Source organism: Anopheles funestus, chromosome 3RL (assembly GCF_943734845.2).
Source record: "Anopheles funestus chromosome 3RL, idAnoFuneDA-416_04, whole genome shotgun sequence".
Taxonomy (NCBI): Eukaryota; Metazoa; Arthropoda; class Insecta; order Diptera; family Culicidae; genus Anopheles; species Anopheles funestus.
In genome coordinates this window covers 77106082-77126623 of record NC_064599.1, presented here as the reverse complement: position 1 = coordinate 77126623, position 20542 = coordinate 77106082, and the positions used below count along the sequence as shown (strand labels likewise).

The 20542-nt window shown below is 44.9% G+C and overlaps 3 protein-coding genes across 3 annotated transcripts in view; 1 reads left to right on the top strand and 2 right to left on the bottom strand.

Moving 5' to 3' along the window:
• The first annotated feature begins 5221 nt into the window (after positions 1–5221).
• LOC125769564 (uncharacterized) lies at positions 5222–10045 on the top strand. Its single transcript, XM_049438296.1, has 7 exons — positions 5222–5489; positions 5680–6170; positions 6245–6445; positions 6532–6784; positions 7662–8311; positions 9434–9634; positions 9720–10045. Exons 2-7 carry the CDS (start codon positions 5697–5699, stop codon positions 9975–9977), a joined length of 2037 nt encoding a protein of 678 aa, XP_049294253.1. The 5' UTR covers positions 5222–5489; positions 5680–5696; the 3' UTR covers positions 9978–10045.
• Positions 10046–10333: 288 nt separating this feature from the next.
• Positions 10334–12267, bottom strand: LOC125767038 (neuropeptide FF receptor 2-like). Its single transcript, XM_049433269.1, has 4 exons — positions 12090–12267; positions 11688–11991; positions 10979–11478; positions 10334–10836 (listed from the first exon to the last, which is right to left on the bottom strand). The coding sequence occupies exons 1-4, from the start codon at positions 12159–12161 to the stop codon at positions 10375–10377; spliced, it is 1338 nt and encodes a 445-aa protein (XP_049289226.1). The 5' UTR covers positions 12162–12267; the 3' UTR covers positions 10334–10374.
• Positions 12268–14152: 1885 nt separating this feature from the next.
• Positions 14153–20542, bottom strand: part of LOC125766952 (receptor-type guanylate cyclase Gyc76C-like) — a 55639-nt gene continuing 49249 nt past the window's right edge. Inside the window, exon 16 of the mRNA XM_049433073.1 lies at positions 14153–18591. Within this exon, the coding sequence (XP_049289030.1) occupies positions 16939–18591 (1653 nt within the window). The 3' untranslated portion in view covers positions 14153–16938. The remainder of the gene's footprint in view (positions 18592–20542) is intronic.

The following is a 20542-nucleotide window of genomic DNA, read 5'->3' as shown; positions in this document are numbered from 1 at the left end:
GGGGGGTGGTGGGTGGTCGGGGAGGTGTTTTCCACGCTCCTCTCGACGAGACGCGTCGATTGAGGGGTCACATGTTGGTGTTTGGCCGGAAAATGTTTTACTCCCAAAACGCTTTCCCGGCTGGTGTGCCCTCAGGGTGTGGAAATTGGTACGAGTGGGAGTGGAGCTAGGTGGAGGACATCCACCCGCGCATTTCCGCCGAACACCCCAAAGTCGTAGCTCGGCTAGAAATCGGTCAAAACACGGAAAAACCGATTTCCGATGCAGTTTTTCCCCTCTGGAGGGCCGGAGGGGGGTGGTGGGTGGTAGGGGAGGTGTTTTCCACGTTCCTCTCGACGAGACGCGTCGATTGAGGGGTCACACGATGGTGTTTGGCCGGAAAATTTTATACTCCCAAAACGCTTTTCCGGCTGGTGTGCCCTCAGGGTGTGGAAATCGGTGTGGCTGGGGGTAGTGCTAGTTAGAGGATCTCCACCCGCGCATTTCCGCCGAACACCCCAAAGTCGTAGCTCGGCTAGAAATCGGTCAAAACACGGAAAAACCGATTTCCGCTGTAGTTTTCCCCTCTTGGTGGGTGGGTGGGGGTTGGTTGAAGGTCGGCTAGATGTTTTCCACGCTCCTCTCAGCGAGACGCGTCAATTGAGGGGTCACACGATGGTGTTTGGCCAGAAAGTATCATTCGAAATAACAGGAGACCATCCTACAAAGAGGTCACATTAACAGTCGTTCGTCAGCTTGTCGCAAATAATCAACACGAAAACGAACGTTTTTCTGAATTTTGGTACCAGGAGAACATACCAGGCAAGAGGTAACACTAATCCTGGTGCGCAGGTTATTTACGGTTATTTTATTATCAGACAAAATACGCACGAAAATAACACAACGGTAAGATTTTTTTATTCATAAATAACGGCCTAATTAACAACGATATAAAGATAATGTAATTAAACATCTCTTTTTAAAACATTTACTCAATTTATCGTTCAAAAACATTGTTGTCGAACAACGCGAGCTTCGTCGTCAAATTTCGATACCGAGTTTCAAAAGACAAATTCGATCCGTAGTAACAGGAGAGCATCCAATGCAGGAGGTAACATTTGCCTGTTAAATGTTTCAAAACATACTACTAGCGACATCTATACGGTATTAAAACGCACTACATCGAAATAAAATTTCACACTTGAGCGCCATCTATTAGTCAGTATTTGAATCTTTTCTCCGTTCCGCTTTTAGCGCCATCTATTAGTCAGATGTTAATTTTTATAGCAAAGTTGGTTTTGCGCCTAAAGGTATGCAATTCGCGATACAGTATTATTTAAAATAATCAGCCGAAAGGTATGCAACCGCTGCGCACCAGGATTAGTGTTACCTCTTTCCTGGTATGTTCTCCTGGTACCAAAATTCAGGAAAACGTTCGTTTTCGTGATAATTATTTGCAGCGGAAATCGATTTTTCCGTGTTTTGAACGATTTCTAGCCGAGCTACGACTTTGGGGTGTTCGGCGGAAATGCGCGGGTGGATGTCCTCCCCCTAGCTCCACTCCCACTCGTACCAATTTCCACACCCTGAGGGCACACCAGCCGGAAAAGCGTTTTGGGAGTAAAACATTTTCCGGCCAAACACCAACATGTGACCCCTCAATCGACGCGTCTCGTCGAGAGGACCGTGGAAAACACCTCTCCGACCACCTACCACCCCCCTCCCGCCCTCCAGAGGGGAAAAACTGCAGTGGAAATCGGTTTTTCCGTGTTTTGACCGATTTCTAGCCGAGCTACGACTTTGGGGTGTAGGGCGGAAATGCGCGGGTGGATGTCCTCCACCTAGTTCCACTCCCACTCGTACCAATTTCCACATCCTGAGGGCACACCAGCCGGAAAAGCGTTTTGGGAGTAAAACATTTTCCGGCCAAACACCAACATGTGACCCCTCAATCGACGCGTCTCGTCGAGAGGAGCGTGGAAAACACCTCTCCGACCACCTACCACCCCCCTCCCGCCCTCCAGAGGGGAAAAACTGCAGTGGAAATCGGTTTTTCCGTGTTTTGACCGATTTCTAGCCGAGCTACGACTTTGGGGTGTTCGGCGGAAATGCGCGGGTGGATGTCCTCCACCTAGTTCCACTCCCACTCGTACCAATTTCCACATCCTGAGGGCACACCAGCCGGAAAAGCGTTTTGGGAGTAAAACATTTTCCGGCCAAACACCAACATGTGACCCCTCAATCGACGCGTCTCGTCGAGAGGAGCGTGGAAAACACCTCTCCGACCACCTACCACCCCCCTCCCGCCCTCCAGAGGGGAAAAACTGCAGTGGAAATCGGTTTTTCCGTGTTTTGACCGATTTCTAGCCGAGCTACGACTTTGGGGTGTTGGGCGGAAATGCGCGGGTGGATGTCCTCCACCTAGTTCCACTCCCACTCGTACCAATTTCCACACCCTGAGGGCACACCAGCCGGAAAAGCGTTTTGGGAGTAAAACATTTTCCGGCCAAACACCAACATGTGACCCCTCAATCGACGCGTCTCGTCGAGAGGACCGTGGAAAACACCTCTCCGACCACCTACCACCCTCGTCCCGCCCTCCAGAGGGGAAAAACTGCAGTGGAAATCGGTTTTTCCGTGTTTTGACCGATTTCTAGCCGAGCTACAGCTTCGGAGTGTTCGGCGGAAATGCGCGGGTGGATGTCCTCCACCTAGTTCCACTCCCACTCGTACCAATTTCCACATCCTGAGGGCACACCAGCCGGAAAAGCGTTTTGGGAGTAAAACATTTTCCGGCCAAACACCAACATGTGACCCCTCAATCGACGCGTCTCGTCGAGAGGACCGTGGAAAACACCTCCCCGACCACCTACCACCCCCCTCCCACCCTCCAGAGGGGAAAAACTGCAGTGGAAATCGGGTTTTTCCGTGTTTTGACCGATTTCTAGCCGAGCTACGACTTTAGGGTGTTTGGGGGAAATGCGCGGGTGGATGTCCTCCACCTAGTTCCATTCTCACTCGTACCGATTTCCACACCCTGAGGGCACACCAGCCGGAAAATCGATTTGGTGAGTTCCTAATTTTCCGGCCAAACACCATCGTGTGACCCCTCAATCGACGCGTCACGCCAAGAGGAGCGTGGAAAACACCTCTCCGACCACCTACCACCCTCGTCCGGCCCTCCAGAGGGGAAAAACTGCAGCGGAAATCGGTTTTTCCGTGTTTTGACCGATTTCTAGCCGAGCTACAGCTTCGGAGTGTTCGGCGGAAATGCGCGGGTGGATGTCCTCCACCTAGTTCCACTCCCACTCGTACCAATTTCCACACCCTGAGAGCACACCAGCCGGAAAAGCGTTTTGGGAGTAAAACATTTTCCGGCCAAACACCAACATGTGACCCCTCAATCGACGCGTCTCGTCGAGAGGAGCGTGGAAAACACCTCTCCGACCACCTACCACCCCCCTCCCGCCCTCCAGAGGGGAAAAACTGCAGTGGAAATCGGTTTTTCCGTGTTTTGACCGATTTCTAGCCGAGCTACGACTTTGGGGTGTTGGGCGGAAATGCGCGGGTGGATGTCCTCCACCTAGTTCCACTCCCACTCGTACCAATTTCCACACCCTGAGGGCACACCAGCCGGAAAAGCGTTTTGGGAGTAAAACATTTTCCGGCCAAACACCAACATGTGACCCCTCAATCGACGCGTCTCGTCGAGAGGAGCGTGGAAAACACCTCTCCGACCACCTACCACCCTCGTCCCGCCCTCCAGAGGGGAAAAACTGCAGTGGAAATCGGTTTTTCCGTGTTTTGACCGATTTCTAGCCGAGCTACGACTTTGGGGTGTTCGGCGGAAATGCGCGGGTGGATGTCCTCCACCTAGTTCCACTCCCACTCGTACCAATTTCCACATCCTGAGGGCACACCAGCCGGAAAAGCGTTTTGGGAGTAAAACATTTTCCGGCCAAACACCAACATGTGACCCCTCAATCGACGCGTCTCGTCGAGAGGACCGTGGAAAACACCTCCCCGACCACCTACCACCCCCCTCCCACCCTCCAGAGGGGAAAAACTGCAGCGGAAATCGGGTTTTCCGTGTTTTGACCGATTTCTAGCCGAGCTACGACTTTGGGGTGTTCGGCGGAAATGCGCGGGTGGATGTCCTCCACCTAGTTCCACTCCCACTCGTACCAATTTCCACACCCTGAGGGCACACCAGCCGGAAAAGCGTTTTGGGAGTATAAAATTTTCCGGCCAAACACCAACATGTGACCCCTCAATCGACGCGTATCGTCGAGAGGACCGTGGAAAACACCTCTCCGACCACCTACCACCCCCCTCCCGCCCTCCAGAGGGGAAAAACTGCAGCGGAAATCGGGTTTTCCGTGTTTTGACCGATTTCTAGCCGAGCTACAGCTTCGGAGTGTTCGGCGGAAATGCGCGGGTGGATGTCCTCCACCTAGTTCCACTCCCACTCGTACCAATTTCCACACCCTGAGAGCACACCAGCCGGAAAAGCGTTTTGGAAGTAAAACATTTTCCGGCCAAACACCAACATGTGACCCCTCAATCGACGCGTCTCGTCGAGAGGAGCGTGGAAAACACCTCTGCGACCACTTACCACCCCCCTCCCACTCTCCAGAGGGGAAAAACTGCAGCGGAAATCGGTTTTTCCGTGTTTTATTACTCAAAAAAATCTAAGGCTATATATAGCTTTAAGAATTTTTTTTATTTTTTTATTTTTTTTTATTTTTTTATCGTTTTTTATTCTTTTTTATTAAAAGCATTATTTGAGTGAAAATAAACGTATTTAAACCAATTGGCATGAAAGAAATCGATTTAATTTTTTTTGCAAAATTACTCAAAAAAAACTAAGGCTATAGCCTTAGGAAATTTTTAAATTTTGAGATTTTTTAATTTTTTTTATTATTTTGTATCCTTATATTATTTATTAATTTTATATTAATTATTTGGAAAATTGAGCTACTTTTGTCACGTACGCAAACGCGACAATTGCTAAGCATGTAGTGACGGGGTAATATTTCACTCGTAAGCGCCATCTAGCGTACGGTAGCGCAAGCAGCAGGAAAGCTCCCCAAAGGTAGCCATTTAGCACGCATACGAGGTTATCTTTTGCTACCCTCAAAAGTGTAACCACATTCAACCCAGGTATGACCGTGCAAAAATTTAACAAACGAATTCACTTTTTTTTAAACCATCGACCAAGATCTAAACGCCTTGTAAGGTGCGTTGTTATCTTATCGGCGCAACCGTAGTAAGATCAATAAATTAATCGCACACCAAAGGGTGGCGAAGGAGAGATCGATAATGAAGTTCAGCCGTTCCCGTTACCGGATCGAAGTGTTGTGCAAACTAAAAGGGAAATCCAGTACAGAGGCCACCATTCCGCAACGCGGACGTTCCTTGCGTTGACTGTTGAGCGGAGTGTTGCATGTGTGTTGCGTGATAAGGACGACAAGATCTACGGAAGTGTTTCGGAAGTCGAACGTACGAAGGTAAGATAAAGCGAGATCACCTGCGAAGACAGGGAATCGATTTGCATGCGTGCAACGATCTGTTCTGCTTGTCTAAACTCTGCCCACGAACGAACGTATGACCTTGAACGTTTGTCCCATGCCAGGCAGTGTTCGGTTGGTACCCTAATCTAACCGGAGCGATTGTGTTCCCCTACACTTTATATCGCAGCTTATCAATAACCGATAATGCCGGACATTAGGCCACTGTCTGCCGAGTTGGCAAAGAAGGCGGCGGACGAGCTGTTCGAGAAGCCGGAACGCATCGATGAGGATTTGGCCGCGTTGCGGGCCTGGTTGGCCAAGAGCCCGTACATCAAATCTCGTACCGATGATCAATTTCTGACGATGTTCCTGCGCGGTTCCAAGCACAGTCTCGAGCGGGCCAAGGAAAAGCTGGACATGTACTACACGGTACGGACGGCTCTGCCAGAGCTGATGCGGAACCGTGACCCGGAGGAAACGAAGATGATGGAGCTGATCAAGCTGGGTGCGGCCGTACCACTGCCAAACACGGTAACACCGGACGGACCGCGAATTATTCTGGTGCGCCCAGGTACGTACGATCCGAGCAAGTACACCATCCAGGAGGTGTTCCGGTACAACACCATGATGGCTGATATTATGATGAAGGAGGATGACAATCTGATTGTCGCTGGGCAGGTATGTGTCACGACCCTCCAGTAACAGACTGGTAATGAACGGCCATCGCACTAACGATTATTCTTCAACGCTAGATGGGCATTCTGGATCTTTCCAACTGCACCATGGCCCATTTCCTGCAGTTCAGTCCTACGTTCGTGAAGAAAGCCACCATGTGGAGTCAGGAAGGTTCGCCGCTACGTCAAAAGGGTTTCCACTACGTCAACACGCCCAGCGGCTTCGAAATGGTGTACAATATGTTCAAGAGCTTCCTCAATGAGAAAAACCGTTCTCGGGTAAGTTGTGCCGGCGAATGGCGAAGTTACAATACAACTTCACAACTTTGTTTTGACTTTTCTTAAATGCCTCCCTTTTTTTGCAGTTGTTTGTCCACGGAAGCAATCTGGAGTCACTGTACGAACACATACCGAAGAGCATGTTACCAGCAGAATACGGCGGTGACGCTGGCCCGATTCAGACGATCGTAGATAACTGGGCTAAGAAGATAATCTCCTACAAGGAGTACTTCAAGGAGGAGGATCTGTACGGTACGGAAGAAAAGAAGCGCCCGGGACGGCCGAAGAACGCGGACAATCTGTTTGGACTGGAGGGCTCGTTCCGTAAACTTGAGGTTGATTAAGTCGAACAGATCGTACAATGGAAGAAGTTACGTCGTGTGAAGGTGTCAAATAAAGATGTCCTCTTCTTGGAACCTGGGTAGCTTTAAACTAGTTTGAGTTTGATGTCTGGGTAATGTCATTAGAAAGATACCAAACAATTATGCAAGTGCGCTAGTTGATTTGTAGAAGTGTCTAAATTCGGTTTTTTAGTACTCTTATGAAGTCTGACATTGAGGTAATGGAATCTTCAAGCAATTTCTAGATTACAGTCTATCATTCAGTTATCTTAATCTTATCTTCAACTGATGCTTCATACTACCTCTATTGTCTGTATTTTAATGTCGGAACACAGATGAGCGCCTCCTAAAATAAAACTGGTCAAAATAGACGAAGGTCTTAAAATAACTCCCAACATATAGCACAATCGTACAACTAATACAATCAATCTATATCACTAACGAATAACCCATGTCAGAAGATGTTGCACATCAAAATCAATTACACCTTCGGCCATCTTTCTGTTGGTAGATTGCATGTTTACTGATCGGGTACTGGGAATTCCGATTTCGTTTTGCAAATAAGACCGACCTTACCGTACCGGAGAGCGGCATGAAATCGCAGAAACAAAATCGCTTCATCATCGCACAGGTTTTATCGCCCGATAAGATAAGTCCGTGCACCGGTCCACCGAAACAGCCGCACACAGTTCACAATCAATCCACCCGATGGCTGGTGGGATAGCGCTTACGGTTCCGATCACGTTTGCATTGTCTCGGTACAACTGGCCATCGTCACCACTGTGGCTTTGCTGGCCCGTTGGCCCGAAAGATGGCGTTTTGCGGTACAGTTCCAGTGGCAACGCGCCAACGACCACAGGTTGTACCGCGATAAGTGAGCAAGGTGCGTTCGGAGCTTATCACTTGTAGGAAGTGGAGATATCCCATCCGTAGTGGGTACTGGTCGTTGCGACCTAGCTGCAAGCTGTCAGTAGCGAACCACCATCGTTGGGAGCTGCAAGGCCGCGTGTGTGTATGCGTGTGTGTGTTTAGTGGTTGTGTGACGCTGACCATGGTGAATCTACGGCCAATATCTGCGTCACTGCACGAAAAGGCAAAGCGCGAACTGAACGAAAAACCCGAACGAATCGATGAGGATCTCGCTGCACTGAGACAATGGTTGGCCCGGACACCTCACATCCGCTCGCGGATAGACGACCAATTTCTGGTGACGTTTCTGCGCGGCTGCAAGTACAGTCTCGAGCGGGCAAAGGAAAAGATCGACATGTTCTACAGTGTGCGCACGGCCATCCCGGAGCTGATGCGCAACCGTGACCCGGACAAGGCCCGGACGCGGGAGATTGTACGGCTCGGTGTTGGATTGCCGCTTCCCCTAACCGACGGTCCGGATGCGCCGCGTATTATGCTAATCCGACCCGGTGTCTACAATCCGAAACAGTACACGATCGAGGAGGTGATCAAAGTGAGCACCATGATCAACGACATTCTGATGCTGGAGGATGACAATATGGTGATCGCCGGTCAGGTGAGTAGACGACGGTGACCAAGCTCCCCGTACACTCCCCCCTCAGGAAGCTTCTAGTGTTTTTCGCAATCAATTTGCCAAAGGAATGCGTTGAATGAGTCTTATCTTACGATACAGTCGCGTGTCACTAGGGCTGATGGGGTGGGCTGAGTGCCTTGCCGCTCAGGTGTGCTTGTGTTTTGTTGGGATTTTGCGATCTGCTCGTGATAAGTGACGACTGATGCTACAGTAAGTGCTACAGATGTGTAAGTGTGTTTATGTTGTTACTCATCTAGTGACGTAAGTGTCGGATTGTTGTCAACGCGGATGATAATAACAAGTGCTTCAAGTATGCAAAACCATTAATATGTGAAATGAGCAAGTTTAGGTAGTTGTTGACCTCCCATTATGTGTGGTCAAGTGTTTAGGGGAACTTATTAAGCTCACTTTGTTTGTTTATCAGTCTGCCTCTTTTCTCTGCTTCATTGTTTCAAGCTATCGATGAACAATATTTTTTATCTTACGATATTCGATTTTTATCTTACGAATAGATCAATTAAGATCACTATCAAGCCTTCGTTGGAAGGAGTAAAATAATGAGCTCAGCTCTGCTTCACACATCTTCTATATATTGATTAATATTAAAGTTAAATGAATCCGCATCGTTTCGAATATAGTATTAGTATGTCGTTATTAGAACACGTAAATAAATTAGTAAATTAGTATTAGTACATCATTATTAGAACACGTTTTAGTACCAATAGACGTCGCTAGGGTAGATGATATAATTATTTGTTTGACACGTCGTTATTATGGCAATAAAGAAAAAAATGAATAACATTTCTCGGTTAATTAAAAATCCATTCGTTCGCTTGTGTTTGAGTTATGAAGTTTACTAGGGTAAGAAATTGTATAGTATTTCCCAAATTTGCATTTAAATTTATAGGAAAGTTCTACATTAAATTTATATCGTTTATAGTGTTTCATCGATTACTTTTAATGGATTCATCAAGAAGATTAGAGAATTAGTCGTAATTTTTTTTTGCTAAAGGCTATTGATTACCAACAAATATGTATTTCAGGTTTAGAGTTTTGTCTTCGCTATTCATACTAACTGAGCGTAACGTTTATTTTCCACTGAAGGTTGGCATTCTCGATCTGGCTAACGTGACTAGTGCCCATTTCCTGCAATTCACACCGACGTTTGTGAAAAAAATGACCATGATGAGCCAGGAAGGGTCGCCATTGCGCCAGAAGGGTTTCCATTACATTAACACACCGACCGGATTCGAGACAGTTTTCAACATGTTCAAATCGTTCATGAGCGAAAAGAACCGATCTAGGGTAAGTTGGAATCCTTGGTCTGACAAAAAGCGGCCTTTCTTTCTCTAGATGCGCAGACTAAATTGTGTACCTTTCCTTTTCCCAGCTATACGTACACGGAAGCAATCTGGACAAGCTGTACCAACACATACCGAAGCGTCTGTTACCGAAGGAGTATGGTGGTGAGAGTAGCTCGCTGCAGGAAATTACCGCCACCTGGGAGAAAAAGATCCTCTCCTATCGGGAGTATTTCCTGGAGGAGGATCAGTACGGGACGGACGAACGGAAACGCGTCGGAAAGGCTAAAACGGCCGAATCACTGTTCGGAATGGAGGGTTCTTTCCGCAAGCTGGAGGTGGATTAACTTTTTGGTTTTGTTTTTTTTACATATACGGTGGAATATTTGAAAGATATTTTGTGTGGACAGGTAAAGTGAAAGAGAGTGAAAGGTTGTTTTCTGTACTGTTGACGCAACATAGAGAGGAGGAACATTTGTTGTAAGCTTTTCGATCTGGCTGTTTAGGTTCAACTCTACATTTTCTACAATTAGTTTTTAGAAATTGTTTCCTCTGAAATGTTTTGTGTAGAGTTTAAGGATGTGACTGCGTCAATAATTCAACCATACCGAACACCACCCAGCCCAAGATCACCTGTCGAAATTGTTCGGATGCGTTGAAGTAAGCTCTTCATTCACTGTGACAACTAATCGGTTTACACCAATACAACCAGCTGCATGCGGCTGCTTTACTCACACAACCGTGTCACATAAATCCATCCGAAACGATCGTCGTATCGCGAGGCGCCAGTGAATCGCCACCCAACCCATCCGTCGTCATCTTGAGCTGTGAAATCTTCGTGTCCTTCGATGGGCTGGTCGGTGGATTGTCACGCCGTGCCTGACACACGATCCAACTGGACAGGTTCGCCATCTTTTCGTTCGTACCACAGGGAGCTCTCGGTTGCAATCGTCCCCCGATCGTGGCAATGCCATGGGCGCCATCCTTACCACCGTATCCGGGCTTATTGCCACCCAGTCGACCCTTCCCAGCAGACGGGCGTTTACTAGCGAGTGCCGGAATGCACAACAAGCGGGAGAGACTTATTTTGCGGAACGCTTTGCGGAAGTTTTCATTCGTCAAACCGTAGATCACTGGGTTAAGGGCAGCATTCAGATACATCAGATAATGTGAAACGTACCACAACACGAGGAAATCATTGCCAATCTGTTGAAATTGAAAGAAGAGTCGCCTTAAAGTATGCTATCTCTATCACTATCTAATTGATCGTTTTTAATCGCTGGCAAGAAGATGGATCGCCATTAAACATTCACTTAGACGAATAAACAATAAATAATTCACAACCCACCTGGTTTTGATTGTCGTTCAGGTACCGGTTGTAGCGTATGAAGACGAGCGTGGTAAATGGGATGCGCAACAGCACGAACACGATCAACACGATAAACAGTGTTTTGGCCACCTTCCGTTTGTACGACACCGAAATGGGATGTTCCTTCCTTAAGACACGTCGTTCGTATCGATCCAACTTCAAAAAGATGAGACTGTAGCAGCAAAACATGACCAACAGCGGAAACCAAACGAGCGCACCGATCAGTACGTGCCAGTAGCTCGGCAGGAAGGTCGTGTTTTCCGCACAGTACGTCTCGAGATAGTTTTTCCACTGACGTTCCCGGTATGCCCGGTACATACTGAGTGGTAGCGCGAGCAGAAAGCCACCAATCCAGGATGTGACGATGAGCACGGCAGCACCACGCTTAGTGAGGCGCGATCGCTTCGGAAACACAATGGCCGTCAGTCGGTCGTAGCTGATGGCGCACAGACACAGCACGGAAGTTATAAGCAATGAGCCTGAGGTAAATGAAACGAGTGGATTAAAATCGCATTAAAGAAATAATTAATTCTACTTCCGGAGGAAGCATTAAGAAGCAAATCTTGTCATAACAATTGCATACTTTCAGGTGCTGCAGTGTTAAATGCGTTTTTCATTCTAGTTCCATGCAATGTGCATAAAAACACCAACCGGTTCAAGTTTAAAATAGCACAATTAGTAAGCTTACCCTGAAGAAATCCCTCCATCTTGCAGCCGATTGCACCGAGCACGTAGTTTTGGTAGAAATCGTGAAACATAAACATCACCGGGCAGATCAGAAGTGTGGCCAGATCGGCTACGGCCAGGTTCACTATCAGCAAGTTCGTGGGCGTACGGAGGGCTCGTATCTGCACGAGGATGTAGCAAAGAATTGCATTGCCGAGGACACCGAACAGTATCAGCGGTATGAAGGTGATCGTCTTCAGTGCCACTTCCCAGGCCGGTTTCAAACGCCAGATCTCGCGCGGATAGTCATACACGGTAAAATCCATCTAGAAAGGGTACGAAAACAATTTAATGTGATACTAGTGAGGATGGATGCAACTGCGTATGTGATTCTTCTCCTTGCAAGCCATCAAGAGAACGTTACCAACGGGGACTCATCGGATTGTATGATTAGAATATTTAACTTAGTTAACACTTCCTGAATTATTCGAAACATTGCGCTTTTGGTTTAGGGATAAATTTGATTAATAAAATAGAATTGCACTTTGAAGATTACGATTGACCCAACCACAAACCGACACCGTATAATATTAACTGCCACATATCGGTCGACACTTACTTAGAAAAGCAAACTTTACAATCTGTCAATTTATCGATCGAAGCACAGTTCCGACTATCAGCTGGATATGTTTCTTCTCGCTCTCTCCCTCTCTTTTTCGTTCTCTTTTTAACACTTTCAGTCACAAACTTGTTGCACTTGAAGCAGGAATAGACTGTTAAAAAAAACTGCATTAACTACCACTTCGTCATCTACCACTCGCTTTCGATCGGTTCAGTTTTGTTGCTCGGTTCCGGGTTGAAGTGCATCCCGTCCGAACAGCTCGATGCCGACCCTCGGGCCATTCTGTTAGCTTAGTAGAAGGAAGGAAGCTATGGTACGCATGAAAGTGTAATAATTATCTTATCCCCTCAAATGGAACCGTTCCTTTTCTTTTCTCGCTTTGCCCTTTTTCCCCCCATCGAACGGAAAGTCATATGGGAATTTTGTTTTCGATACAGCCAATTCAATCACAGGGCAATAGTGCCGATAAGAAGCAATTGATTTTGTTCCCTGGCCGTTCTGGCAACCGGGAATGGTGAACGTGCTGTGTTCGTTGGATAAGCACCATGTTTGCTGATTGCCAAACACGTACAAAACAGCCCGAGGATGGATATGGAAGTTTATGGTGCATCTAAATGGGGAGCCCAATAGGGAAATCTGAGCGATTGGCGATTAATGTCTTCTTGCATCTAGATGTGTTTGAAAGCACGATTTTCAAATTAAATCCAAGTATGATTACTTTGTCAATTAAATAAAATGTTATTAGTTGAAACAGCTTTTCAACTTCTTATATGGATTATGTATATATCGAAATAACACTTTTAACAGTCAATATTGTTAACAATTCCACTTTGTAAGTCTTAAAATGATACACCAGGCGTCTCCATCATCAACCACCAAGCGCCTCTATCATCAACCACCAAGCGCCTCCATCATAAAACACCATGCGTCTCCATTGCATTATAATTATTAAACTTCTTAAATTTAAGTACCATCATTTCAAAAAGGATATATTTGAACATTTTGCTTAAACAAATCATATTTTTTATCAAATAATAAATATGTAATGATATTGATTACAATAACAAAATAATTATAATTCATTTAAAAAAATGATAGAAAACATAACCCAAAAGGATGAAAACTCACACATGTTTATCTGGTGACTGTAAACGGCTTTGCCTCTGCGGTTCGGTAAATAAATAAGCTCGAGTGGGTAAGCTTAATCGTTCGCTTCATGATATCAAATGAATGAATTATGGCGCTTGGTTGTATGATATATAACGGGGCAATATGTCATTTTTGGGTAGAAGTATTCGGTTGGCACATCTTTTGTGGTCGATAATAATTTTTACGTAGGCTGAAAAGAGAACAGGTCAATTGATATATGTTTTAGTTGTGTTTTTCGAGGGAAAAACAAATGAAAAAAAATCAAGTAGAAATGCAAAAATAAAAGAACAGGTGAAGTAAGGTATACCAAAAATAAATATTAGATGGCACATCACCCTATACTATCATAAAAAATTTAAATTTCTCATTTAAAATAAAAGAAACTAATTTTTAAATAAATTTAGTTAATTGTTCCTCTACGATTTCGATCAGTATAGACGTACAATAAAACGCACAATACACCTCACAATACATACTGTAGTATCATTTTTTTTTATTTTCAATAAATATACATTTCTCATCGCTCCGTGCCAGGTGGTAGGGGGTTTGGCTACGACAGCACTCGTTTAACGTGAATCATACAACTATGCACTATACAATGAATGATTTGATAGTTTAAAACCCGTTATGTTTAGTTAAAAACACGCTAACCAATGTTTTTTTTCCTTCCTTCCTTCCTTCTTTTCTTTTCCTCTCTTTTCTATTCTTCTTGCTTGTTTATGCTGCCCACACATCTCATACCCGAACGAGATTCTGCTTCCCTTTTCCTGCACTTACAACGATAGTTTGGTAGGATACTCCTGTTAAACGGTTGCGGTCTCTGTATGACCGTCTGAATTCTTAGCTGTTGCTATAAAATATATGACATGCAGTATTATTTCCAAACATTTCCTTCCCTCCTGACTGATACACTGATGTCGTGTATAACATGTTTGCTTTACTGATTAACAGTGTTGTTTTTCTTCTAAATGGATTTGTGTTTTCACTTTGTAAATATAGTTTTCTACATCCACAACAACCGCAAGCTGACGATCGTTTTATCGCTGTAACGCTCGTTCTATTAGCGAGCCTTTATGTTTTTGTTTGTGTTGTAAGAATAACAAAAATTGAACCGAATCCAACAAATGACAGCTTACACACGGTAACGAGATTCATACCGTAAATGTTACATTATCGTGCAACGACTGTCTCTGCTGCGCTTTACGGAGCTCTAGTGTATCAAAAACTGAAATTGGTTTGCTGTTTGCCGAACGCATCCTTCTCTATTTCCGTTACTTTAGTGGTTGCGGTTTGTTTTTTTTTTGTTTTTCTGCGATTTCGTAATTTCGTTGTAAGATTCATAAAACATTGAATACTTCTACTAAATGATGGTAACTTTTAAACGTGCGGTGCGTGGCACATTCACCCTTTTAGCAAATTTCACACTGGACAAACCCGGCCCAGCGCACAAGGCATTTCAATTACAATTTACCCTACGCGAAATGTTACACACATATGCTTATGCTCATTTTTAAATGTTGCTTTCTATGTGTAGATGTTTCCGCTATACAAACATTACGCTTCCGTTCGTACTTTACATGATAAATATGCAAACACAAATGTTCTACTGATGATCATTCATTGCCGATCTTCAACAACTCGTCTGGGTGCGTGCGCGATAGTGCGCCCCACCATTGTGTACGAGTGTGTGCATCTTGTTTTTCTACCCTTTTCCATTCCACCCCTTGCTTATACGCTTGTACATCATTTACATTCATCATTTTAAAGTACATTGTGCACGAAAAGTCAACAAATCAAGCACAACGTCCGTATGAACTTCTTGCGAGGAAGAACGGTACGGAACACGTTGCCAACGTCGGGTAAGCAAACAATACGACCAAATATACATACATATACATACAGGCGCACATGTACATCGACACATAGGACACACATAAAACATTACACAGAGACACCGATAAATGGGGGTTTTGGGGGGGAGGACGACTAGTTGTTGGCGGCCACCAGATCATATTACCACTGATCACAATCACAAGAAGTATAGTATTAAGCTCACCCATATACACCTTCACATGGCTCTGTTCGATTCTAGCTCTCTGACCCGAATTTCCTTGATGTGGTCAAAGTAATGGTGGTTTACTGCAAACTGTCTGACGGAGAACTTCTAACAATCCTACCTACCAGGTGCGAACATGCTAAGCCTAAAGCATAATGCATTTTACACTCATATTCACCCGTCACCCCCCAAAAAAGCGCATCGTGGACCACCTGGGCGGTTCAGCCTGCCTGGAACGCTCGACAAAGAAAAAAGAACCCGTCCCGGATGCCAGAAAGAAACGACAAACATGCTTAATTGATTAACTTCTATTTTCACAGCCTAGTTGTATTTTTTCTCTCTCTCTCTTTCTCTCTTTCTCTTTCACACACACATTTCCTTTCTTATTTTTTCCCCGTGCTGTTTGCTTTTTCAATTCTTTTCCTTTGCTTTCGTTCTCTTTCTCACTATCTTACTTTCTTTCTCTTCTCTTTGTATGCTCTTTTTCCACCAATCCAATTTCTGGTACACTGCATTTCATCGACTGTCTGGTTACGATGAATTTGTTTCGCTATCTTTAAGCTTCCCCTCACACACACACACACGCATACATTTTTTTGCATCGTTTATTTGATGACTTTTCCGATTTTGCACTGTAATTGAAATCCTTTGAAAAAAAAAACGATTAATCCGTTTTAATTGGTTTGGCGCGCGTAACTAATGAAGTTTCCAACCCTCTGCCCCACCACGCACACACCTTTTGGTGTAACTATTTTCAACGCTTCGGACGAGGTGGAACAGTACGTATGAAAGTTGCATTTAATCATACGATTAAAATTATTAGAATGGAAGATATATCAAAAACAAAAAAAAAGGTACAGTTGATTCGCTATGGCTTTACCATAAGCGCACACATATACGCGTGCATTCACATTCGCCATTTACACTCGCACGTACACGCACACACACACACACACACACACACATACACTGAATCCTGGAAGGTTCAGCGCGCATTCCATTCTCGCTCTCTTTCACCATACACCGGACACATACTTGTCTGTTACGCTTATTACACTGTTCCGTTTTTGCAAAACGCATGGCACTCAGATTACAATCAGGCTAAATACATGAGGAAAACAAACAAACAAAACAAAACAAAACGTTTAGAATTAAAATAAAAAAAAATCGATACACTGGGTTGTACGGAATGCGCATTCCATTCCGAAAACCTTCCCAGACAGTGCGCGGTGTATCGTGGTTTTGGTAAGCCGGGTTTTAAAACTGTCCCCTCCAACAGGTGAGGAACGGGCGTTGTGAACCTTGGTTTCTGGGAGTGGTGCGGGTTGAGGGGGTGGTGTGGGGGGAAAGGTTTGTATTGTAGCTTCTTCTTTGATTGTTGCTTGCCGTGGATGGATTGACTGGGTTTTGGTGGGGCTAATGAAGGTGACGATGCGTACAGACGCTTCAAACCATGCTTTCCTTTTCCGGCGTTGGTTGCAACTCCCCGAAGCCGGTAACACCGCCGACACCGACAGGTAGGACGCCCACCTTACGCAACGAGCTGTCGCTCGATTTAAACCCATTGCCGTGAATGAACCCAACCAGCCAGGATTTGATCGAGCTGCGCGTTAGTGACTTTTTGCTACAGCTATCCTCATCCGGCATGCCGACATGCTCGAGCGAGTACCAGCGCTTGCTGCTGCTGTTGTTCGTGTACAGCCCGGGACAGTCGTGATCCTGCGGTGTGGTAAGAGACGTCTGGCGCGTAAGCAGCGGACAGGTGGCCTGCTCTTCCGCTGCTCCATTGCCGATCGAACCGTTGCAGTTGTTGTTGTGCAGATACTTGTGGTATGCCGCCTCACTGTGACTGTTGTTCGGTTCCGGGACGCGACATTTTACGCTGGTCGGTGTGGTAAGCTTTCCCGACCCGACACGCTGTGGATCATCGTGCCGGGCGGTATCTACGATGGATTCGTGGCTGATCGTCGACACAACCGTTGCGGCCGGTACGAACGTTTGCGAACCAGTGCGTGACGGAGCGGCTATTGTTTTCCCCAACCGAGGCACACGTTTGGCGAGTGCGTCTAACCGTTTGCGCTTGGGCTCGATCGTTACGGGGAACGGATCGAGCGATCGGCTCTCGCGTAACAGTGCCGCTTCCGGTGAACGGCCCCCATTAGCCGGCATGTTGCTGCAGAGTTGTTTGTAATCGTCGGCAGAAGTAATCGAGCGCAGTTTGTGACTTAAACGTTTACCGGGACTGTTGGCAAATAGCGCTCGCTTGAGGTTATCACTGGAGGCAATTTTACTACTACCGAGCGTTGTTGTACCCCCGGTTGGTGGGACCGGTGCTGTTCGCTGTTCTAGCGTACACTGGGAATAGTCATCGGCATCATCCAGTGCGATCGAACCTTCCCGACCGGCTGGATCTGGTCGGCGGAGTGGTGGCGATTCCGCACGCAACGGTACCATCGGTCCAAACATGGACCCTTGCAGGCTGTAACTACTTTCGTGATCCGCACCACCACCAACACCGACCCGATGGGCGCACGATTGTCGTCTGCTGCCCGGCATGTAGCTACCCATGCCGCTTACGTTGCTGATCATGCCGCCACCGGGCAATCCGATGATGCTCGGATGGCGCGAATCGTACGTCATCTTCGGACTGCGCCGCGGTCGACAGAACAGTGGAGGTGGAAGATCCCGCACATCTACCGGGATTTTTTGGATCGCTTGTTCAGTTGCCGCTTCGAGCCAGTACGTCATCACCTCGCCCTTGCCCTTCATCGCGATCAGACCCCGCTCGATGATCACGTAACCGCCCAGCGTATCCAGCGCATCCTTGCACTGCGGCGAGATGTGAATCTTCAGTGCCTCGCCGTTCGATTCCATGCGTGACGCCGTGTTGACCGTGTCACCGAACAGACAGTAGCGCGGCATTGTCAGACCGACCACACCTGCCACGACCGGGCCCGTGTGTATGCCGATTCGCAGCTTAAGCGTTTCGTTAGGCCGATGCGCAATCCGATGGCTGCGCACCGCTTGCAGCAGCTCCAGTGCCATCGAAGCGATCTCACCGACGTGTCGGTTTCCATTCGTAATGGGCAATCCGGATACCTGTATGAAGTAGAGATGAGAATAACAACTCTTTTTAGTGAGTCAACTCAGAGTGAAAGAGTCGTTATTAGGAGTCAGCTCGTCTAACGACTCAAATAATGCTTTAAATAAAGAAAAAATTAAAAAATAAAAAAAAATCTAAAAAATTGAAAATTTCCTAAGGCTCATTTTTGCACCAAGTTTTGCCTATAACTCGGTCGGAATCCAACGGATCGACAATCTTTAACCTGTGGTCGATAGATGGCACCAATGGTTACATTTTCTTCATGGACGGCCATGCCCTCAGATGTCTGTGCCAGAAGTTATTCGAGGAACCAAGTTCCTTACCCTGTTCGAGAAAATGTAAAGTTTTCCTCATTTTGCACCAAGTTTTGCCTATAACTCGGTCGGTATCCAACGGATCGCCAATCTTTAACCTGTGGTCGATAGATGGCACCAATGGCTATATTTTCTTCATGGACGGCCACGCCCTCAGACGTCTGGGCCAGAAGTTATTCGAGGAACCAAGTTCCATACCCTGTTTAAGAAAATGTAAAATTTTCCTCATTTTTCACCAATGTAGCAAAATTTATAAATGTGATATATTTTAATGCGAATTTGTTGCATTAAGTTTCTTTTCACTCAAATAATGCTTTAAATTAAAAAAAGAATAAAAAATGAGAAAAAAAATTTCACAAAATTTTCAACTCGAAAATTTCATAAGGGGTACCCCTTGCCATTTTTTTGAGAAATTTTGCAAAAAAAATTAAATTGATTTATTTTAATGCCAATTGCTTGCAATGAGTTTCTTTTCACTCAAATAATGCTTTAAATTAAAAAAAGAATAAAAAATGAGAAAAAAAATTTCCAAAAATTTTCAACTCGAAAATTTCATAAGGGGTACCCCTTGCCATTTTTTTGAGAAATTTTGCAAAAAAAATTAAATTGATTTATTTTAATGCCAATTGCTTGCAATGAGTTTCTTTTCACTCAAATAATGCTTTAAATTAAAAAAAGTGTAAAAAATGAGAAAAAAAATTTCAAAAAGTTTTCAACTCGAAAATTTCATAAGGGGTACCCCTTGCCATTTTTTTGCAAAATTTTGCAAAAAAAATTAAATTGATTTATTTTAATGCCAATTGCTTGCAATGAGTTTCTTTTCACTCAAATAATGCTTTTAATTAAAAAAAGTGTAAAAAATAAGAAAAAAAATTTCAAAAAATTTTCAACTCGAAAATTTCATAAGGGATACCCCTTGCCATTTTTTTGAGAAATTTTGCAAAAAAAATTAAATTGATTTATTTTAATGCCAATTGGTTGCAATGAGTTTCTTTTCACTCAAATAATGCTTTAAATTAAAAAAAGTGTAAAAAAAAGAAAAAAAATTTCAAAAAATTTTCAACTCGAAAATTTCATAAAGGGTACCCCTTGCCATTTTTTTGAGAAATTTTGCAAAAAAAATTAAATTGATTTATTTTAATGCCAATTGCTTGCAATGAGTTTCTTTTCACTCAAATAATGCTTTAAATTAAAAAAAGTGTAAAAATAAATGTTTTTTAAATAAAAAACAGAATAAAAAATTATAAAAATTAGAAAATTTCATACAGCTCGTTTTTGCGCCAAGTTAGCTATAACTCGGTCGGTATCCAACGGATCGCCAATCTTTAACTTGTGGTCGATAGATGGCACCAATGGCTATATTTTCTTCTTGGACGGCCATGCCCTCAGATGTCTGTGCCAGAAGTTATTCGAGGAACCAAGTTCCATACCCTGTTTGAGAAAATGTAAAATTTTCCTCATTTTTGCACCAAGTTTTGAATATAACTCGGTCGGTATCCAACAGATCGCCAATCTTTAGCTTGTGGTCGATAGATGGCACCAATGGCTACATTTTCAATCTCCTAAGCAGAGGCGGATCCCGTTTCATGTCCTTGCCGATCAGACTAGCCCGCTTGTACGCTTATACAGGTTT

Excerpts from the sequence above, each read along its gene's own strand:
- LOC125767038 (XM_049433269.1), bottom strand. The coding sequence starts at position 12,161 with ATGTTTCGAATAATTCAGGAAGTGTTAACTAAGTTAAATATTCTAATC. Across the intron at positions 11,992-12,089 it reads AATCCGATGAGTCCCCGTTG|ATGGATTTTACCGTGTATGA; the intron begins GTAACGTTCTCT and ends TACCCTTTCTAG. Across the intron at positions 11,479-11,687 it reads GATGGAGGGATTTCTTCAGG|GCTCATTGCTTATAACTTCC; the intron begins GTAAGCTTACTA and ends CATTTACCTCAG.
- LOC125769564 (XM_049438296.1), top strand. The coding sequence starts at position 5,697 with ATGCCGGACATTAGGCCACTGTCTGCCGAGTTGGCAAAGAAGGCGGCG. Across the intron at positions 6,785-7,661 it reads GTTCCGTAAACTTGAGGTTG|TGAGCAAGGTGCGTTCGGAG; the intron begins ATTAAGTCGAAC and ends TACCGCGATAAG. Across the intron at positions 9,635-9,719 it reads GCGAAAAGAACCGATCTAGG|CTATACGTACACGGAAGCAA; the intron begins GTAAGTTGGAAT and ends TCCTTTTCCCAG.